This window comes from Ceratotherium simum, chromosome 24 (genome assembly GCF_057802395.1).
Source record: "Ceratotherium simum simum isolate JZ-2026a chromosome 24, ASM5780239v1, whole genome shotgun sequence".
In the NCBI taxonomy this organism is placed as follows: Eukaryota; Metazoa; Chordata; class Mammalia; order Perissodactyla; family Rhinocerotidae; genus Ceratotherium; species Ceratotherium simum.
This window is the reverse complement of record NC_141923.1, coordinates 5,719,838-5,739,234: the sequence shown is the minus strand read 5'-3', so window position 1 is coordinate 5,739,234 and position 19,397 is coordinate 5,719,838. Positions and strand designations below refer to the sequence as shown.

At 58.5% G+C, this 19,397-nt stretch overlaps 1 protein-coding gene across 2 annotated transcripts; it reads left to right on the top strand.

Moving 5' to 3' along the window:
• Positions 1-10,646: 10,646 nt before the first annotated feature.
• DLK1 (delta like non-canonical Notch ligand 1) lies at positions 10,647-18,514 on the top strand. Of its 2 annotated transcripts, XM_004434261.2 has the most exons (6): positions 10,647-10,836; positions 12,050-12,113; positions 12,583-12,713; positions 15,556-15,697; positions 17,537-17,816; positions 18,042-18,514. In XM_004434261.2, exons 1-6 carry the CDS (start codon positions 10,770-10,772, stop codon positions 18,282-18,284), a joined length of 927 nt encoding a protein of 308 aa, XP_004434318.1. In that variant the 5' UTR covers positions 10,647-10,769; the 3' UTR covers positions 18,285-18,514. The 2 variants fall into 2 exon arrangements, with proteins under 2 accessions (XP_004434318.1, XP_004434317.1); XM_004434260.3 differs by having other exon boundaries at positions 17,537-18,514.
• The last annotated feature ends 883 nt before the right edge of the window (positions 18,515-19,397 follow it).

Sequence of the window (19,397 nt, the reverse complement as noted above, 5' to 3'; positions counted from 1 at the left end):
TGAGGGCCTGGGGCACAAGGCCTGGGCTCCAGCCAGGAGACCTGGGTTCAAATCCCAGTTCTGCCCCAAACAGGCTTCTCCAGCCTCAGTTTCCCCGACTGAGAAGGAGGTGGCTGGGTTTGGTGATGCCCTAGGTTGTGTGGGCTCTGGGCCTTGTGTCCTTCTGCCCTGCTCTGTGCACCTGGAGGCCCACACGAACATCTGAGGCAGTTGGCTGCCCTCTGCTCCCAAGCGGTCACAGCTGAGGACAGAGGGGTCACGGTGGACTGGGGCCGCCTCCACCAGAGGTGGCGCTCCACCACCACCCTCTCCACCAGCTCTCTCTGCTTCCAGGTGACGGCGCGCCCCCCTTGCCCCTCGGGCCCACGGGGTGCCTGGGCCTGCTGTTACCCCTCCACTTTCCTCACACCCCACCCACATCCCTGTAAATAGCCCTTTATTAAACTCTCTCTGCGTTCACCATCTTGTGTGCGCCATCTGTTTCCTGCTGGGGCCCTGCCTGAATCCTGTGAGCCTCCCCAGCCCTCGGGTTCACGTCTCCTTGTTAACTCAAGCTGTCGAGCGGGGAAGGACGAGGCTGGGCATAGGTCCCCAGGAATGGATCAGAGGTGCTGGATCAGGGCGGGTGGGCCTAGAGGGCAGCGTTCAAGGAACCTGAATGGCGACTGACCCTGCCCATCCCTTGGCAGCTTGCCCAGTGCTTCCCCATCCTGTTGGCTTCATCAGGACCCTCACCGAGAGGTGCAGCAGGACGGACCCTGAGCACGGACCCAGGGCCCAGAGCTGGGCAGGGGCTTCCACCAGAGCCTCACGCCCCCGCACCACTCCTCCACGGAGGGGTACACCCCCACAGGGCAGTGGACAGCGGCCAGGGAGCCTGAGCCAGGTCCCCAAGCTCACCCACCACCCGCCCCAGAGCCCCTCCCTTCCGTCACCCTGCCTTGTGCAGAGAAAATGTGAGAAAACTACACATGCAAGATTGCTCCCCCATCTTTAGTTAGCAGGAAAAAACCCAACTCGGGCGAGAATGTGCCAGCAGGGTCCCCTCCACGCACGCACGGATCAATTGGGGCCCCGTTGCTGGCCGTGGACAGCGAAGGCTGCTGCCCGCTGCTCATGGAGGGAAGGCAGAAAGAAGTAAAACACAATCAGAAATAATTGGCCCATCGGAGAGAGGCAGCAGAAAGGTGCTGAAAAGAAACTCGTCTGCAGGCTGGAGGCAAATCTTCCCGGGGATGAGGGGCTCCCTGGGCTTTAACAGACCATTTCACATCCCCAAGGTGCCCCCATTCCTGCCAAGTGCTTCCTCATCGATTCCTTGATAAGACGGTGCAATTCAATTCCGCAAACAGTTAATGAGAACCTGCTGTGCGCCTAATTCTGGGCACGTGGCCCTGGGAGGGCTGAAAGGGGTTTGGAAAAGGCAGAACTTCCTTCCTTCCTCCCTCCCTTCCTTCCCTCCCTCCCTCCCTCCTTCCTTCCCTCCTTCCTTCTTTCCCCTTCCTTCCTCCTTCCTCTCTTCCACCTTCCTTCTTTCCTCCTTCCTTCTTCCTTCCTTCTTCCCTTCGTTCCTTCTTCCTGCCTTCTCCCTCCCTCCTTCCTTCCTTCCTTCCTCCTTCCTTCCTTCTTCCATCCTTCTTCCTTCCTTCCACCCTCCCTCCCTCCCTCCTTCCTTCTTCCTGCCTTCCTTCTTCCCTTCCTTCCTTCTTCCTGCCTTCTCCCTCCCTCCTTCCTTCCTTCCTTCCTTCTTCCTTCCTTCCTTCTTCCCTTCCTTCTCCCTCCCTCCTTCCTTATTACTCCCTCCCTTCCTCCTTCCTTCCTTCCTTCCTTCCTTCTTCCTTCCTTCCTTCTCCTTCCCTCCCTCCTCCTCCTTCCCTCCCTTCTTCCTTCTTCCTCCCTCCTCCTCCTTCCTTCTTCCTCCCTCCTTCCTTCCTTATTCCTTCCTTCCTTCTTCCCTTCCTTCCTTCTTCCTTCATTCTCCTTCCCTCCCTCCTTCCTTCCTTCCTTCCTCCTTCCTTCCTTCTCCCTCCCTTCCTTCTCCCTCCCTCCCTCCTTCCTTATTCCTCCCTCCCTTCCTCCTTCCTTCCTTCCTTCCTTCTCCTTCCCTCCCTCCCTCCTTCCCTCCTTCCTTCCTTCCTCCTCCCTCCCTCCTTCCTTCCTTCTTCCTTCCTTCCTTCTTCCCTTCCTTCCTTCTTCATTCCTTCCTTCTGCCTCCCTCCCTCCTTCCTTCCTTCTTCCTTCCTTCCTTCTCCCTCCCTCCTTCTTCCTCCCTTCCTCCCTTCCATCCTTCCTTCCTTCCTTCCCCTCCCTCCTTCTTCCTCCCTTCCTCCCTCCCTCCTTCCTTCCTTCTTCCTTCCTTCCTTCTCCCTCCCTCCTTCTTCCTCCCTTCCTCCCTCCCTCCTTCCTTCCTTCTTCCTTCCTTCCTTCCTTCTCCCTCCCTCCCTCTTTCCTTCCTTCCATCCTTCCTTCCTTCCTTCCCTCCTTCCTCCTTCCTTCTTTTCTTCTCTTCCTCCCTCCCTCCCTCTCTCCTCTCTCCCTCCCTCCCTTGAAGAGTCAAAGTAGGGCCATACTCCGGATAGATGTGCATTTAGAAAACCTCTCTCTGACTTCTGTCCTGCAAAACCCCAGGACTCGGGAGGCCCAGAGTCTGGTGGCCTGGACCAGGGTGCTGGGGCCAGGATAGGGGTGCGGCAGTGGACAGGAGGGCCCTGGGGAGGTGCAACCCCTGGACTTTGGGCCTGTGTGCACATGCACAGGGTGAGGCGGAGGGAGGAAAGAGCTGATGCTGGCTCTGGCCACTGCGGGACAGCGGCAGCCCTCAGCCTGGGGGGTGACAAATGCGAGTGAGGAGTTCAGGGAGCCCTCCAGGCAGACGCTCCGGAGGCGGGGGGGCTCCTGCTCAGGCACCAGTTCTGGAGTTGGAAGGCGGAGAGAGCTGGATGCCGTGGTGAGGACCTGCTGGTGGCTGGGCAGGCCGGAGGCCAGGGTGGGAGGAGGAAGGGAAGAGAAGGAAGAAGGAGAGAGAACGTGGCCAGCCCCAGGAGGCAGCCTTGTCTTCTCAAATTCCCTGACCACCTCCTCAGTCCCAACTAGACTCCTATTCTTGGGACACGATTTTTTCTCTGTCTTGAGTCTGTGGGCTTTCTGGTCGGATCCCTTTAAACCAGGGAACCCAGAGTTCCTCAAAGCACTGCTTACAATCAACTTTTAGTCATCCCAGCGGGGCACCAGGCCCCAACATTCTAGTCCTGCTCTGCTGATGCCTTGCTGTGTGACCTAGGCAGAATCGCTCAGCCTCTCTGGGCCCCAGCACGAAGGTCTGTGGCTCATAGGGGAGCCCCCACAGGTGGAGAGGGAGAAGGAATGGACGTTTCTGTGCAAGGATCAAATTAAGGCTCCTCGTAAAAGATCAAACTCTAGTTTGGGTACCAAGGAACCCCATATGTGTTGGGTGGGGGATGCTGGGGTCTGCTCGGGCTAGATGTTCCCGTCCCCCATCCCTAGCTGGAGCTTGGCTGCAAACAGCTAGGTAGGGCCTCTGGAGGCGCGCAGCGTCACCATAGGAACGGGCTCGTGGAGAGCAGCGCAGAGGAGCCAGGCACGGGGAGGTGGGCAGGGGGGTGGGTGACAGTGGGGGGCTGCTGGCTGTGGTCTCACTGCAGCTGCTCCCCACCTTCCACATGTCTAGTAAAAGAACTGAGAAACCCTGGTTGGGAGAGAACAAAGTGGGGGTGCCCCCTGCAACCTTAGGGGTCCTCTCCCCAGGAAGCCCAGTTTGTGGGGTCAGCAAGCCTTGGAACCCAGAGATCAGAGGTGGCAAGAGGGCGCTGGCTGGAGAGAGCCACGTGGCCGAGGCCAGTTGCTAGGACACAGGATCTTTCTGGGGGGCCCACAGTAACCCTCCAAGAACACTTTGTGTCTCATTCATTTATTCATTAATTCACTTAATCCACAGACACCTCGCGGGCAGTGCTGCAGGGTGAGAAGGCGCTCCTGGCCCTGCTGAGGTCAGACACACGTGCAAAATCCATTAACACCAGGCGGCAAGAGGTGTTCAGGGCGGGTGGTGATGCCGAGCAGCTGGGAGGAGGCCAGAGCCTCCCTGGCTTCCAGTCTTGGGCCAGGACCCACCACGGGTGGGGCACGGCGGGGGGGTGGGCAGGGGAAGGCCTCGGAGGAAGACCAGAGAGAGGAGCAAACACACGGTGCTCTGACCCCACCCCTCCGCCTGCCTGTCCCAGGGCCCTGCTTGGGCACAGAGCACTGCCTTCCTTTGCAAGGGATCCCTAACACCTGGGATGTGGTAACACGCCGCAAACACTTTTTTGAATCAGATTGAATGAAAATGCTAATGCTTTCTTACAAATAAGAGAATAAATGTAGTACGGGAACATCTTAAATTCCTCGAGAGCTGTGTGTTTCCACATCCTTAAACTTGACTGGTGCGGCAGGCCGAGCCATGACACGTGGCTTCCTATTGACAGACCCGGACACGGAGATGGAGAGAGGTTATGATTCTGCCAAGGTCACCCCAAAAACTCCTAAGCTGGGGCCAGGACGGGGGCCCTCCTTCCAGGGGCTCAGGGCTTGAGAAGATGGTTTCTTCCATGGCTAAAGGATGTTTCCTGTTTCCACTGGATCACTGGCACTCAGCTGGTGCTTCTGAAGGTTGGGCTGGCTGGGGCCTCCTGGGAAGGGGGTAGGCGGGCACTACAGGGATGGGTGCGGGCAGCTTGGCTCCATTCCCAAGACTCAGCACAAGTTTGGGCAAGACGTGTTCGTTGGTCGACCCCAGTATGAGAAAAGGGGGATTCATGTTCTCTGGACTGTTAGCCAGGGTAGGGGAGGCAGTAGAACATCCAAGAAGAGTTAAGAGGGATTTATATCCAAAATGCTGAAAGTTTTGTAACATTCTTTCTCCAGCCTAACTCTGCCCCCGTCACAATGAACGAGCCACGCTCTAACCATCCCACATGTGCTCGCGTGCACACGGAGGTCCTCCCGTAATGGCACACTGTGGAGAACTCCTATGCACCCTCGCATACCCAGCCAGACACCCCTCCAGGAAGTGCTGAATGCCCCTCCCGACGTGTGCCCAGCTCCCCCTTCACTCCCCTCCTTCCCACGCACAACCCTGCATCTCAGAGGTCTCTAAGCATCGGTCTCCCCCCACTTTGAGCTCTTGGAGGCGAGGGACCCCCCTAGGATCCATCATTGTCCACCTTGCTTCCCCAGCAGAGCCCCAGGCACACAGTAGGCGCTCAGCCAACGCCGAGTGGATGAAAGACTACATTTAAAGAGGTGAACCTCCATTTTATGGAAAATTAACTTCTGGGAATTTGTGATGAATGAAGAATTACTGTACTTTTTGCCAAAGCCTGCATCGACAGGCTAAGTGATGAAAAGACTCCTTTCTCCTCTGGCCCTGATTTCCTCCTTCCTGAGTGGGGCTGAGTTTACCTACCAGGTGTGGGGGCGGGAAGGGGAGCTGTTATTAACCCCTCCGGAGACCCCGAGAGCTCCCCACGCGCTCAGCATGACTCAATGGCGCCCTTTAAGAGGATAATCTGATTGATGACATGGACAATCAGACTTGTGAACTTGACGTCCCCGTTGATTCCAATGGCGAGAAAGGAAGCGAGAAAATCTATTTTTGAATCCCACCGTCGATGACGAGAACTGGATTCTGTTTGGGGGAGAGGTGCGACCCCACACAATCAACACTAAATTTGGATGCACCCCCGGCGTCCCTGCCTCGCCCCCTCTCTCATATGTTTTCCTCCGGGAGCTCGAGGCTGGGCCTGTGGAGCCACTCTTTCTCCCCTGCATCACATGTAGGCCTCGATCAAGAGCCCCGAGGTGGGCCCGGGCTGTCACGTGCCTCTCCAGGCCCCGCACACGAGGCCAGGAGGGAGCAGAGTGGGCGCCTCCACGGCCATGTTCGCCTGCCAGCATCGCTGAGCGCACCACCACTTCAAACTGAAGAGGCCTCTCTCTGATTGAACTTGAAACCAAACCATCATGTTCTCGAGCCTAAATGTACCCGGGTGTGCTTCTCATTTCCCTCCATCCTCCGCCCCCGGGGCCCCCTCCCCTGGGCAGAAAAAAAGAGAATCTCTCTCTAAAGATGAACTTGAGCTTGGGGAAAGAATCGGAATGGTGGCAGCTATGCATCTCTGGGGGTTTGCATGAAGCCCTCACTGCCCCAGGGTGGCTGAACTGCACCCCCCTCCAACCAGAGGAGAGCAGGGCCCTGGGGTGCCCTCTCTCCTCCTGCCCTGCTCACTTTCCCCACTGCAATTGGCCAAGCAGAGAGCCCGTGCATGGATTCCAGCAGACTCCAGTTGGAATCCCAGTGCCGCTACCCGTTAGCTGCACACCTGCGTTAGGGTCTTTGAGCCTCAGTGTGCTCATCTCTGAAATGGGCCTTGCACTCCCAGCACAGCCCAGCCATGAGGAGGCCCAGCTCTGTGGGCTTAACCTGGAGTCTAAATCTGAGGGTGCAGTCAGGGGAGGCAGAAAAGGCAGCTCCCGCTTACCTATAAGCCCCCTGACCCAGGGCTTGTGGCCTCGTGGTGGGAGATCCCTGCCCCGCTGTCTCTGGGACATTTCTGGAACTCTCACCAGTCCACCTGAGTCTTTGGGCACTGGTTCCGCCTTGTCAAATGAGCAGCTCCTTTGGGAAAAGCTCCATCTCCAGCAGGGCCAGGGGAGCTGTGTCTTCTCTTGGAGGAGGATGCATGGTGCCTGGTGTTTGGGAGGGCAGAAGGGCGAACAAAGACTCCTGTGAGTCCTTGCAGGGCCTCAGGTTCCCTGACTGTATAACGTCCCACTAGGATTGGGGGTATAGTCGCCTCCCAAAACTGCCACCCAGTCTGGGCAGAAACAAAGCCCCAGGCTAGGAGATTCTCAAAGTGGGGGGTGCAGAGCAGGATGTCAAGGTGGGGGTGAAGCACCCCCAGCCGCCTTCCCCTGCTGTGCACGCCCAAGACTAGCTGGTCCCCCGGGCTTCTCCAGCTGGAACCTGCTGGGCTTCCCTGATCAGCGATTCTGTCTTTAATCAAGGGCCAAGAGGTCTGGCGCAGGCTGAGGGGTGGGTGGTGTTGGTGTTTGGAGAGGGAGGAGGGGGAGAGGAGGAGGGGGGAGGGAGAAGGGCTGGAGATAACCTGTCTTTGGTTCCCTCAGAAAATTCCACCCCTCACCAGCTCCCTTGCTGCCGGTGGAGTGAAGCCCAGGGAGCTGGCCTCTGAGCAGAATGAACAGAGGACCACTTTCCGGCTCCTGCTCGCTGGGGGCTGGGGCGGCAGGCAGAGCCAGCGGGCTTGGCGGAGGGATGGGGCCCAGCTTGAAGCCCGGGCCCTGTGTTCCCATCTAACTCCACAGCTGGCAGAGGTCTCTGCTACCTGTGTGACCACCTGCCGTGCGCCACGCTGTGATGACCTGGGGGCCAAGCATTTCCGACCGGGGCTGCCGGCTTCCTCTGTGTCCCAGTGGCCTGTCCCTCGGAGAGGAAGACAGAAGGGGAGAGAAGGGGAGAGAGGAGGGGAGGGATGCACAGATAGAGGGGGCTGTCCTGACTCCTCCAGCCCTTCGCTCCCCAGCCCCCAGGGTCCGCTTGCAAACAGCAGACGGTGGTGGTGGCCGACTTCTCCCCAAGGGACCTGGTTGGCATTTTCCTGCTTTCTGTGCAGCCTGTGACAGTCACCAACCTCCTCTCCCCACAGCTCCTAAGCTACCCTGTCTCAGTGTCTGCTTGCTGAAAAGAAACCTTAGTCTCCTGAATTTACAAACGCTGTATTATTGAGACCAGAGCAAACTGACAGAAAGCTCCAGGCTTACAGGTCCTGTTAGGCAAGACGCCCTCCCTGCAGCAGCCCTGCAGGCGCTCTGGAAGAGGGCTGGATCCAAAGGCCCCTGCCCCGACTCCAGCTCTCTCTAGCCCACTTGGTGGAGGCCTGGGGGCAGCTGTTGGAGGGACAGCAGGAGGGGGCCAGGCCTTGTAAGTGCAGTGGTTTTCTACTGAAGAAAACCTGAGCTCCCATTGGGGACAGGTGGGCATCCCTGTTTTTAGACAAGGAAATGGCGGCAAGGGGAAGTGACTGGCCCAGGGCCCTCAGGAGTTAGGGGATGGAGCTGGGCTTAGCCAGCAGGTGCCAGCAGGCTCAGGGAGTGTGCTCTTTCAGCCTAAGCCCGTGACATTTGGACACAGACACCCTTGGGTGAGCCTGCCCTCCACAGGCCTTCCCTCCCTTTCCCAAACTGGGGAGGGCAGCGGTGGGAAGGGACCCTGGTGGGGAAGAGATGGGGTCTAGACAGGGGCACACTGGATGGCCGCTGGTGGGGGGCTCCCCTTGGCACTCCATGTGGTCCACACCACACCTCATGACTTGGGCTGGAGCAGGGGATCCCTCGCCCTGGGCCTCTCTGCCCCAAGATCCCTGTCCCTCCTTAGCATCTGGCTGAGAACGCAGCCCATTTCTATCCACTGGGTAGGATAATTTTGGAGGCTGAGGTCAGGGTCCTTGGAGGGAAGAGAGGAGGGGGTTGGAAAAGTCGGGGGGGCGGAATCCTTGCAGAGGACAGTTGGGCCTCCGGCCTGGGCCTGCGGCCACTCTCCTTGCAGCCCCGGGGCCTTGGGCAAAAGACCTTCCATCTCAGGCTCAGTTTCCTCCTTGAGAAAGAGTCTGTGGAAGACAGTGGGTTATTGGAAAGATGGGGCATGGCGGGGGGGGGGGCGGTGATCAGGGGTAGCTACCGAGTGGCTGCTCCTTCCAGCCAGTCGCCAAAGCCATTCCCAACGGCCCCCCCTTCTGGGTCTTCTGCAGCGAACAGCAGGGAAGGGGCACCTTCCACAAAGGGGTGAAGGCTTCCATGCAGCCTTCGCAGAGCCCACCCAGAGCAGTTTCGGGGTCTCCTCCCAGTCACGTGCCCTCCTGTGGCCGCCTTCCAGATTTCAAACTTAGAGCCTTAGGGTCAGCATGCCTGGGGGCTCCCCCAGGCCTGATGTCCCACACCCATCCTAAGGACAGTGTGTCCTCAAACCTGCCAGGGCCTGGCGAGATAGCCCGAGGGCCAAGGCCCCCCATCCCAAGTTTAAAGAGGCAGAGATCACCCCCCCGCCAGCACTGTGGGAAAGCAGAGGTCATGGAATGGGTGGGCACCCACTCCCTGCACCTAGGACCTAGATACACACTAATCTATGCAAATGGAGCATACACAAATGACCCATCTAAAGGTCATAACCGGAGGTACCCTTCCCCAGGAGGTTAAACACCTTTAATCCCCTTCCACCGCCCCCACCCCACCTATGGCTCCTTCTCCATTTTCTGGAGCCTTCCTGATCTGACCGACAGGGTGGCGGAAGGCTGCCAGGCAGAGTGTGGGGCTCTAAGCCCAGGTGGGGGGCTTTCCCCGGAGCTCTTTGGAGGGGGAGGGTCTCTGGCAGGGTCAGCATCCCCCACTTCCATGCCCCTGTGCCCCTGCTGGAAGCCTCCCGGTGTGTCTGGAATATGTGCTGAGTGCCTGGTGTGCAACTGTGCGTGTGAGTGTGAGCACATTGCGAGCTTGCCCACACGTGTCACTGCGGGCAAAGGTGGATGGGATCAGGGGTATGTGTGTGTTGGGTGACTGTGTATGTGTGTTTGTATATGTATATGAGCGTGTAACCAAGAGCCTGTGATCTGTGAGTTCTGGGGACTGGGTATGTGACTACACATATGTGGACGAGAGTCCGGGTTCATGTTTTAGCATGATCAAGGCCCTGACTGTGTGTGCCGGCGTGTGGGTGGGTGGGTGGATGCGACTGAACGTGTGCAGGCGGGTTTGTATGTTTATAAGTGTATTCTCACGTTCAGGTGTGCCGGTGGCTCTGCACATGCCTCTGTGTGGACCTGGGCACATGATGAAGGATGCCTGGCGTTTCATAACTGTCTGCTCGCCTCTGCCTGCGTATGACCAAGCATGTGGCACTCCAACTGCTTCTATAACGTGCGACTGTGTTGCAGTGTGTGTGTATTGTAGGGTGTGCCTGGGTCGCAGTGTGTGTGTTGCTATAAGTGTGTCTGCGTTTTCCTGCGTCTTTATGGCTGCGATATGGATGCATAAGGCTTTTCACAAGTGTTTTTCTGGGTGCGTGTGTGATTACGTGCGTATTCTACGTCTTTCGAGTGTGGAATTGTGTTTTTCTGAGTGCGTGACCCATGGCACATGTGCTCAGGACCTTGGCCATAAGTGTTTTGGTGTTTCTGTGAGCATTTCTGTATTCCGAGCGTGTCCTCGCGTCTTCCTGGGGTCTGCGGCCCAGCGGGTGTTCGGTTCATGCGACTTGTCCTAAGCCGGCCCGGGTGTGCGCGCCCGTGTGCCGTCCTGTGTGCGGAGCGTGTGCTAACCGCGCGCGGGGTACCTGTGCCCGTCTATCCAAGAGTGCGCCGCGTGCGCGAGCGGGTTTCCGGGCCGCCGCAGTGGTAGGGGGCGGCCGCGTGAGGGGCGGGGGTCACCGGGACTGGCCGGCGCCGGCCCCGTGCGCGCGGAGGCGGGGCGGGGCGGGGGCCGCGGGGGGGCCGCGGTACGAAAAGGGCGGTGCGCGCGGCGGCGGCGGCAGCTCGGCGGCGGCAGCGGAGAGCGCAGCGCGCAGCCCGGTGCAGCCCTGGCTTTCCCCTCGCCGCGCGCCCGCGCCCCCTTCCGCGTCCGCAACCAGAAGCCCAGCGCGGCGCCCGGAGCCGGACCCGCGCCCGCGCCGCTCCCAGGACCGCGACCCCGGCCGCCCCGCGATGACCGCGACCGCAGCCCTCCTGCCCGTCCTCTTGCTCCTGCTGGCCTTCGGCCGCAGTGCCCATGGTGAGACCCCCGGCGGCCCGGCTCGCGCCCCCTCTGGGGAAGCCTGCGACGCCCCCCGGCCGCCCGCTGCCCCGCGCGCCCCGTCCCATGCGCCCCAACTCCCGCCCGTCCTGCCTAACCCTAAGCCCTGCGCCGTGCCTGCCTCGCCCTCCCCGCCACCCTCGCATGGCAAGCCTGGCCCTGGGGTCCCGGGGGCAGGGGAGGTGTGTGACCTCCTGCCCCTTCCTGCGCCGCAGAAGTAGCCTTCGCAGGGGTGTCGGTGCGCTGAGAGAGGAGGTATGGAGAAACGAGATGATGCTGGGGAGTCCTGTGTGAAAATGCTCTGGGGGGCAACTTTGGGGTGCCCTGTGCGCGTTCGGGAACAGGTCTCTGGGGGCACTGGGGGTGACTTGGCTGTCGTGGACGCAAATTCCCAACCAGGAGCCCAGCCTGAGCCCTTCCTGCGTCGTCGTGTGTCTCTAGGTGAGGGGCTGCGACACTTCTGTCTGCAGCGGCTATCCGTCTCTGACAGTGAGAGAGTTGCCCCCTTCCCGCAGTGCCCCCCGCCCCCATTGCACCAGTGGTTATGGGGGGGCTGTTTTGAAGGCTGGAGAGCGAGTTGTAGTAAATGCACACAGTAGGCGCCTATTAAAGTGTTGGAATCTCTAAACAGTGTTGGAATTGCTGCCCGCTTTGCAAAACCATTGCGTGTCTTTTGTATATGAAGTCTGGGGTAGGGGAGGTTGGGGAATGTGACCTGGGTGCCTGGTTTAACTGGGATTAACCTTTAAAAAAACGCAGACGCTCACCTGTGAGCCCGCCAGGTGAACCTGTCTGGGCTCTCTCATAGCCGAATACCTCAAAATCTGCTCCCCTTTTAGCTCACTTTGCAAAAGTGAGGGTTTGGCTGAGTGCCCCGGGGTCAAAATCTTGCCATCCACCATCTCCACATCCCCACTCTTAGAATTTGACGTTTCGTATTTTTTGGGGGGGAAATTAGGTGTCTTGACCTGCTCTTAGGAACGGGGCAGAGTACTGTCGTCACTCCATAACCAGGAACATGGCAAAAATTTTTCTCCTGAGTGGGTTGATATGAAGTGCCTACTGTGTGCCGGGTGGCCGCAGAGGGTGGTCAGCTCCCCTGGGAGGCCGGGGGCTGTCTGGGGGAAGACGTACTTTGCCTTGGCCTCTGGAGCCCTGCGGAGTGAATGGTGTAACCTTTCTTGTGCCTCAGGAGCTGAATGCTTCCCGGCCTGCCACCCCCAAAATGGATTCTGCGAGGATGACAATGTTTGCAGGTAATGGAGGGGCTCCCCAGAGGCAGCTTTGGGGGCCAGAATCCTGGGCAGTCATGGTGTCAGGCAGAAAAAAATGGGGGGGCCTTGGCCACTGGGCTGCAGACAACAGCTTCCTCCCCACCACAGGAAACTGGTGGGAGGAGTGAGGGGGAGAAGAGCACAGGGGTGGGGGACAGCCACAGCTCCTGTCTGCATTTTCAGAAGTGGGGTGGCAGGAGAGCCCCTTGTAGGGTGAGACCACTGTAGGCCACTGCGGCAAAACGCAGCACGCTCTGGGGCTCTCAGGGACCCCTCTGTCTGCTCTGTTCAACTTTTCCATTCAGGTGACTGGTATTTGCTTCCTGGGACCCACTGGCCTGGCACTGTGCAAAGACCCCCAAGGGCTCTTGGTTTCGCAGAAAGCAGCCTGAGCTCCCCCTCCACCCCTGCCCCTCCTCATATGTCCTCATCACCCCTCCTCCCCCCGCAGGTGCCAGCCTGGCTGGCAGGGTCCCTTCTGTGACCAATGTGTGACCTTTCCCGGCTGTGAACATGGACTGTGTGTGGAACCCTGGCAGTGCATTTGCGACGACGGCTGGGACGGAAACCTCTGCGACATAGGTTGGCACGTGCCCTTGCCCCCCCCCGCCCCTCTGCTCTCAGCCCCATGGCTGCCTCCCCTCCCCCTCCCGCCTTATCCCCACACACCCAGAGCTCTGTATGGTAACGATCTGTTTATACACTTCCTGCTGGTGCCAGGAGCCTCCCCACAGGTAGGAACTTAATGTGCTCCCCTCTGCACCACACCAGCCCCAGAGAAGGCCCTGGGGGTGGTGGTGGGGATGCCAGGGAGCTGCCTGTTGAATAAAGAGTCACAAAATAAACATACGCCACACAGAGCTGAGTGGGTGGGGACCACAGACCTGTCCAGACTCCGGAAGTCATGGAGCTAAGACTCCAAGAAATTCACACGCGAGGCTGTTAAGGAGGCCGCAAGAACGAAGGCAACACACACACACACCCGCCCCGCGGAGGAGAGGGAGCAGGAGCTGGGTCGGGACCACCAGGCCAGGGCTGGGGGCTGTGACTGAAGAGGTTGGGTGTAGGCAGAGGAGGGGGTTGGGGAAAGCTGAGACCATGGTTAAAGTGTAGATTGGTGTTATCTGTTGATTTCATTAATTTATGTAATCTTTGTCCTCCATTACCCTGAGCAATGGAGAGTTGGCTGTGGCTGCGTTTTCGGGCTGCAAAATGTTCGTCTGAGCCCATTCTCATTTGGCGAAACCTGCCCTGAAGCCCCAGCAAACTCAAGTCCTCGAAAAAACTTGCAGCAGCGTAGGCAGCTGCCATGGGGCCTCTGTCCCTGGGTGCCCAGTGTTAGCAGAGATGAGTGGTACCAATAGGGAAACTGAGGCTCAGGGAGTAAAAGGGTCTTCCCAAGGACACATAAGATGTAGGAGAAAAGCCAGCTAAAAACCCCTCCTCTGGCCCCAGGAATGGGTTCCACCTCATCTGCTGTTGTTTCCCTTAAGGAAAACCTAAGAACGTGTTGTTATCACCCCTGCCCCATAGAGCCAAGGCAGTGGGCTTTCAAAATCAAGCCCCCCCACCTTGTCTCGGGTCCCCCCCAGATATGCAGGGTTTTACCGCAGCTGACTCATGCTCTGGCCCTCAGCACAGCACCCTCGCAGGACCTCTGAGCTGATTTGGGACTCCAGGAATCCCAAAAAAGGCACTATTTGGGATCAGGGCTTCTAGCCTAGACCCCTTCCCCTTTGGTATCTAAGCACAGGACTCCCCCATGGAATTTTCCAGACCAAGGGTCCCCTCCCCACTGGGTTGACAGCGGCTCTCAGTGTGGGACAGTTGAGTCCAGAGGAAACAGCCCTCTGGGTAACTGAGGCCCCTCTCCCTGTTTGCCCATCTTTGAGGCTGTCATAGCCACAGCTGCTGTCCCCGCAGGGACCCTGGCAGCTTTGTCCTGCGGAGGTTTAATCCACCCGACTTTGTAGGTTGGAGGCCCAGGAGGGGAAAGGTGGGCTGATCCTCGCTCACAAGGCTGACTGTGCAGGGAGAGTGGTGGGGTGGTCGCCAGCTCTTTAGCTTATGTGTGAGATTCTGAGTGACAGGAGAGCCGGGAGCAGAGAATTAGGAGCCTGCTGCGGAAGCCCCGCGTGCTGACGCTCCAATGGCACCTGCCCGTAAAGATAGATCCTCTTTATGTTTCCTCGCACCGAGCGGGCTCCCAGGGAATGCCTCGTGGGCTCAGGATGGGCCATCAGCCGAGGATTTTCCTTACTGATTGATTGCCATCTCCCCTCCATGAAGATGTGGGTCTCTTTAAAAGAGGGAAGGAACCTGTACATGTGTGGCCTCAGCACTGGGGGCCCTTCCCAAGTCTGCCTTAATTTGCAGCGTCTCTGGTTGGCCCTGGCTTTTTATTTGGCAGGTGTGGCAGCTGGAATCATAGAGGACGAAAGCTCAAAGGTCCCTCTGAGATGGCCAGGGAGAGCCCCTTCTTTTATAAGTGGGGAAACTGAGGCACAGAATGGAGGGAGCTGGCCTATGCAGCTGGCTGGAGATGGGCGCAGAGAAAGTCCCTCCCTGGCCCTGCCTGGGGGCTGGGGTCTCCACCGTCAGAGAGCTCCTGGCCCAGGCCCCTTTGTTCAGCTCGTCCCTGGCTTGCTGAGCCCCGGATAATGAAGTGTGCATGTCGGGAGGTGTAAAAGGGCGGTGGAAATATACTGGTGTTCATGGAAACCCACGCTGACAGGCGAGCGCTCAATAGTTCTGATATTGCTGCCTTCCAAAGATGCAGCCTTTTTATCACGGACCCCCTTCGTTCAGACCCGAGAGCAGAGAGAGAGACCCCCAGGAGGTGGAGGCAGTGCTGCAGTAAGTCAGGCTTCTCGATGCCCACCGGGGGTCTTTGCATCTCGATTTCCCCCCGCCCTCTGGGATGGAGAAGTCTGAAGGGCAGCTGATGTTTCTAACAGTTGGGCCGCACTCGTCCCCGAGTGGCAGGGACCCCCGCCAGACGTGAGAAGCTGGGTGTGAGAACTCGTCTGGAGGAGGCAGGCCTGAGGGAATCTCAGCTCTGCCGCGCTGTTTTGGGGGAGGGGAGGGGTCTGCAGTGAAGGTCACGCTGCTGGACTGGAGGGCTGAAAGAGGACAGCTGTCCTGGGTTGCGTCTCAGTGAGCGGCCGTCACTTCTGTCTCCGTGACCTGACACAGGGAGGCCCCTTCAGCTCCCTGAGCTATTTACTTCCTTCAGGGTTTTGGGTCACTACACCCTCTTACTCAGGACCCCACTTGGTGACCATTTGCAGTGACCACAAGCAGAGACATCTAGGCAGCTCACTTGGGGTCCCCTGCCCCCACCCAGGAAGCTCTCCTTCCAGCCTCTGTCCCCCCACTTCCCTGGAGGAGAGGGTAACAAGGGCTGGTTTTCTCTCCCCGCCAGACATCCGGGCCTGCACCTCGACCCCCTGCGCTAACAACGGGACCTGCATGAACCTCGATAATGGCCACTACGAGTGCTCCTGTGCCCCTGGGTTCTCGGGACAGGACTGTCAGAAGAAGGACGGGCCGTGCGTGATCAACGGGTAAATATTCTCTCCCACTATGTGTGAACTGATGAATGCTGCTTTTGATTTCTGCTTCACGCTCCCTAAAGACCCTTTCAGCCTCACCCAGTGGGACCTGTCGCCTGACAAAAGACTCCTCCCGCAGCCCCATGGGGGGCCGCCCTAGATCAGGGTATTTATGGGGGAATGTGTCATTTCCATAATTTTTTCAAATGATCCTGAAGGCGATTTCATATTCCCCTGACGTTCCCGAGTCCTGATGTGTGTGAGTGACAGTGGATCGGGGCTGTGAATCGGAGCTCGGAGCTGCATAATTTTCTAAAGACGACAACATAATAAGAGATCAGAGTTCAGCAGGCTGTTTGTGAAACCCACTCACCATATTTTAGGGGGTGGTTTGGGGGAACTGGCAGGCTCTGTGGTTGGGTTTTCTGGGCTGTCTTAGGAGGGAGCTGCTAGGCTGAGGAGTGGGGAGATGGGGCTGCGGCCGGCTTGCGGGGGCCTCAGCCATAAGGGCAGGGGGTTAGGGTCCAGCTCTCAGCTACCCTCAGTGGGGAGGGGCTCTGGGACGTCAGGACAGTGGGCCCAACAGACAGAATGGCTGCTTGCCTCTCTTGCGCCTCCTGGGGCAGCGCTGTCTAGCACCTTCAGCATTTCCGGCCCTTATCTGCTTAGCTGCGCTGAGCCCTGCCCCCCGCCAATGGGGCTTCAGCGGAGTCCAGGAGAGATCTTGACAGAGACAAGAATTCAAACTAGGACCCGGGCCTGGACCGGGGGGCACCCCTTCCCATGAGGAAACAGCAGCTAAAATGCAAAAGAAGCTTATCTTGACCTGGCCTTCCCGGGTGGCGCAGAGAACCAGGCGTTGGAAGATCGGTATTCAGCGGGGGTCAGAGGACAGGGGTGACAGCCCAACTCCATTGCTCCTTATTAGCAGGAAGGGGAAGTCCAGAGCAAGACCTTTAAAATATTTTGCTTTTCTCTCTAACAGACTTGAACCAGTTTGTCAAAATAGAGCCCAGGGGTCCTTGAAATTCCTTCCGAGCCCAGCTCCTCTTCAGCCCTTGCCCCTGACGCAGCCATGCTGATTTCTCGTGCTCAGGGCCCCTTTCTTCCCTGGAGTTTTGGCATTTATCAGATGACAAAGGGGCTTGCTTGTTTAAAAGCACTTACGTTAAATGCTCCATGTGCTCCGCTTAGAGCAAACAGCTTCAGTCTGCCAGCCGCACTCGGGTGAATGGGCCACTATTAAACAGCCGGGCACAGGCGCTGGCTCGAGCCAGCACAGGGAGACCTCAGATTTCTTTCACTCTGAGAGTCCCCAAGTGTTTCTCACACAATAGCCTGCAGGCTCACTCCGCCGAAAATAAAAATAATAATAAGGGGCGATGGTGGTGGTGGTGGGAGAGAGTAAGTGATACCCCGCGTGGCTCTGCCGCAGCGGCCCAGGGACGGGGCTGAGGGAAGGGGCTCGCTCCAGCCCTGCGTTATTACTAACTTTGCCTTCTCAGCCTCAGTTTCCCCACTTGTCTAGTGAATGACCCTCAGTCCTCTGGTATGAGAGATGACATAAGAGGTGGGAGAGGAGACGGGCATCCTGGCCTGGGAGGTCAGGCATGTTCCAGGTTGGCAGCCTGATGGGGGTGAGGTGTGCACCCACTATTGGACAGCCTGTGGGCCCCTCCAGGCAGGGGTCACAGTGCCTGCCCCTCCCTGGGCCTCCCTGGCGCTCACTCACTCAGCAGTGTGTTCTGAGCACCTGCCCTTTCGTCAGGCCCGGGGAGGTTGGCGAGGGGACCCCAGTGCTGTCCTGGCCCAGCCGCCGAGGGCCCTTTACCGTGTCGCCTGTTGTTACAGTTCCCCCTGCCAGCACGGAGGCACCTGCGTGGACGACGAGGGCCGGGCCTCCCACGCCTCCTGCCTGTGCCCTCCTGGCTTCTCAGGCAACTTCTGCGAGATCGTGGCCAACAGCTGCACCCCCAACCCGTGCGAGAACCAAGGCATCTGCACCGACATCGGGGGCGACTTCCGCTGCCGCTGCCCCACTGGCTTCGTGGACAAGACCTGCAGCCGCCCGGTGACCAACTGTGCCTCCGACCCGTGCCTGAACGGGGGCACCTGCCTGCAGCACAGCCAGGTGAGGTACGAGTGTCTGTGTAAGCCTGAGTTCACGGGCCCCATCTGTGGCAAGAAGCGCGCGCAGAACCCCCAGCAGGTCACCCGTCTGCCCAGCGGTTACGGGCTGACCTACCGCCTGACCCCCGGGGTGCACGAGCTGCCCGTGCCGCAGCCCGAGCACCGCATCCTCAAGGTGTCCATGAAGGAGCTCAACAAGAGCACCCCACTCCTCTCCGAGGGCCAGGCTATCTGCTTCACCATCCTGGGCGTGCTGACCAGCCTGGTGGTCCTGGGCACCATGGGCATCGTCTTCCTCAACAAGTGCGAGGCCTGGGTGTCCAACCTGCGCTACCAGCACATGCTTCGCAAGAAGAAGAACCTCCTCCTGCAGTACAACAGCGGCGAGGACCTGGCCGTCAACATCATCTTCCCCGAGAAGATCGACATGACCACCTTCAGCAAGGAGGCTGGCGACGAGGAGATCTAAGCAGCGTTCCCACTGGCCCCCCTATATCCTCGGGGTCCCGCAGAGCTCACCCCATGCGGTCTGTTCTCGTCTTTGTGGTGGAATTTGCTCTCTTTTGTTCCATCCCTGGTGAACGCTGTGCTTACCTCTGCTCTCTCTGTGTCGCTGTGTGACAAACGCAATGCCAGAAGAATCTTCCCTCTCTCTCTTAATGCATGATAAAAAAATAATAAGAATTTCATCCTTAAACAAGTAAATGAAATAAGTATGTTATTCTAAACTCTAAAATCAAAAAAGACCAAAAAAAAAACAAGGCAACCCGAACCAGGATGCCGTGCCGACGCCCCTCTCCGGGGGGGTCTCGGCCACGGGGTCCTCGTGAAACCGTTACGAGTCTGTGCGTGACCAGCCACTGTGAAAAGGGCCGAACTCTTTTCGTTCGTTAATTCTCACATGCCACATCCGACTCGCACTCACGTCAAGTCCCGCACCGCAACCCTTAGATCTTTCCGGTAGATTGGAGATTTTGCGGAGTGCAGCGGCCGTGTGTCAGGCAGAGAGAGCCCCGGGTTGGCTGCTGGGGGGCTGGAACCCCGTCCCAGCCCTGCCACTAACTCGCTGTGTGATCCTTGGCGAGTCCCCCCCTACCCGGGCCCACCTTTTCGCCCCTCTTGAGGGAGGGGTTGAACCCAGTGAACATCAAGGTCCTCTCTTGCCCTAAAAGTCTGAATTAGGAACGAGGGGGTATGAACCGAGACGGTTCCTGACCCTGAAAATGAGGGTCCGAGGATGACTAAGTCTCGTCCTGGGATCCGAAGGCTTTGGCCTATCCTGGATGCACACTTGACCATTTGAAATCGATTCTGACTGCATTTCTCAAAGCGGGGAGCCTCCTGGCCCACTTCCCGTTTGGAAACGATGGCCCCCTTTGAGTCACAATGTGCAGTCTGGAGTTGAGTTGCCGTCTGGGCAGCCCACCCCCCGTCCCCCACCCAGTGCCCCAGCACTACACCTTCGTCCCCCCCTCTAGATTAGAGATGTCCCTTGAAATTTAAATGCACCTCGAACCGCAAGTGCCCCTGGCAAAATCTGAGCAGCAACACAGCCCTCACCAAGGTTTTCACAGGGTTTAGT

Bases quoted from the DNA above. Each gene is read 5' to 3' on its own strand.
- DLK1 (XM_004434260.3), top strand. From the start codon at position 10,770: ATGACCGCGACCGCAGCCCTCCTGCCCGTCCTCTTGCTCCTGCTGGCC. The intron at 10,837-12,049 runs GTGAGACCCCCG...CTTGTGCCTCAG, and splicing joins CTTCGGCCGCAGTGCCCATG to GAGCTGAATGCTTCCCGGCC. The intron at 12,114-12,582 runs GTAATGGAGGGG...CTCCCCCCGCAG, and splicing joins GAGGATGACAATGTTTGCAG to GTGCCAGCCTGGCTGGCAGG.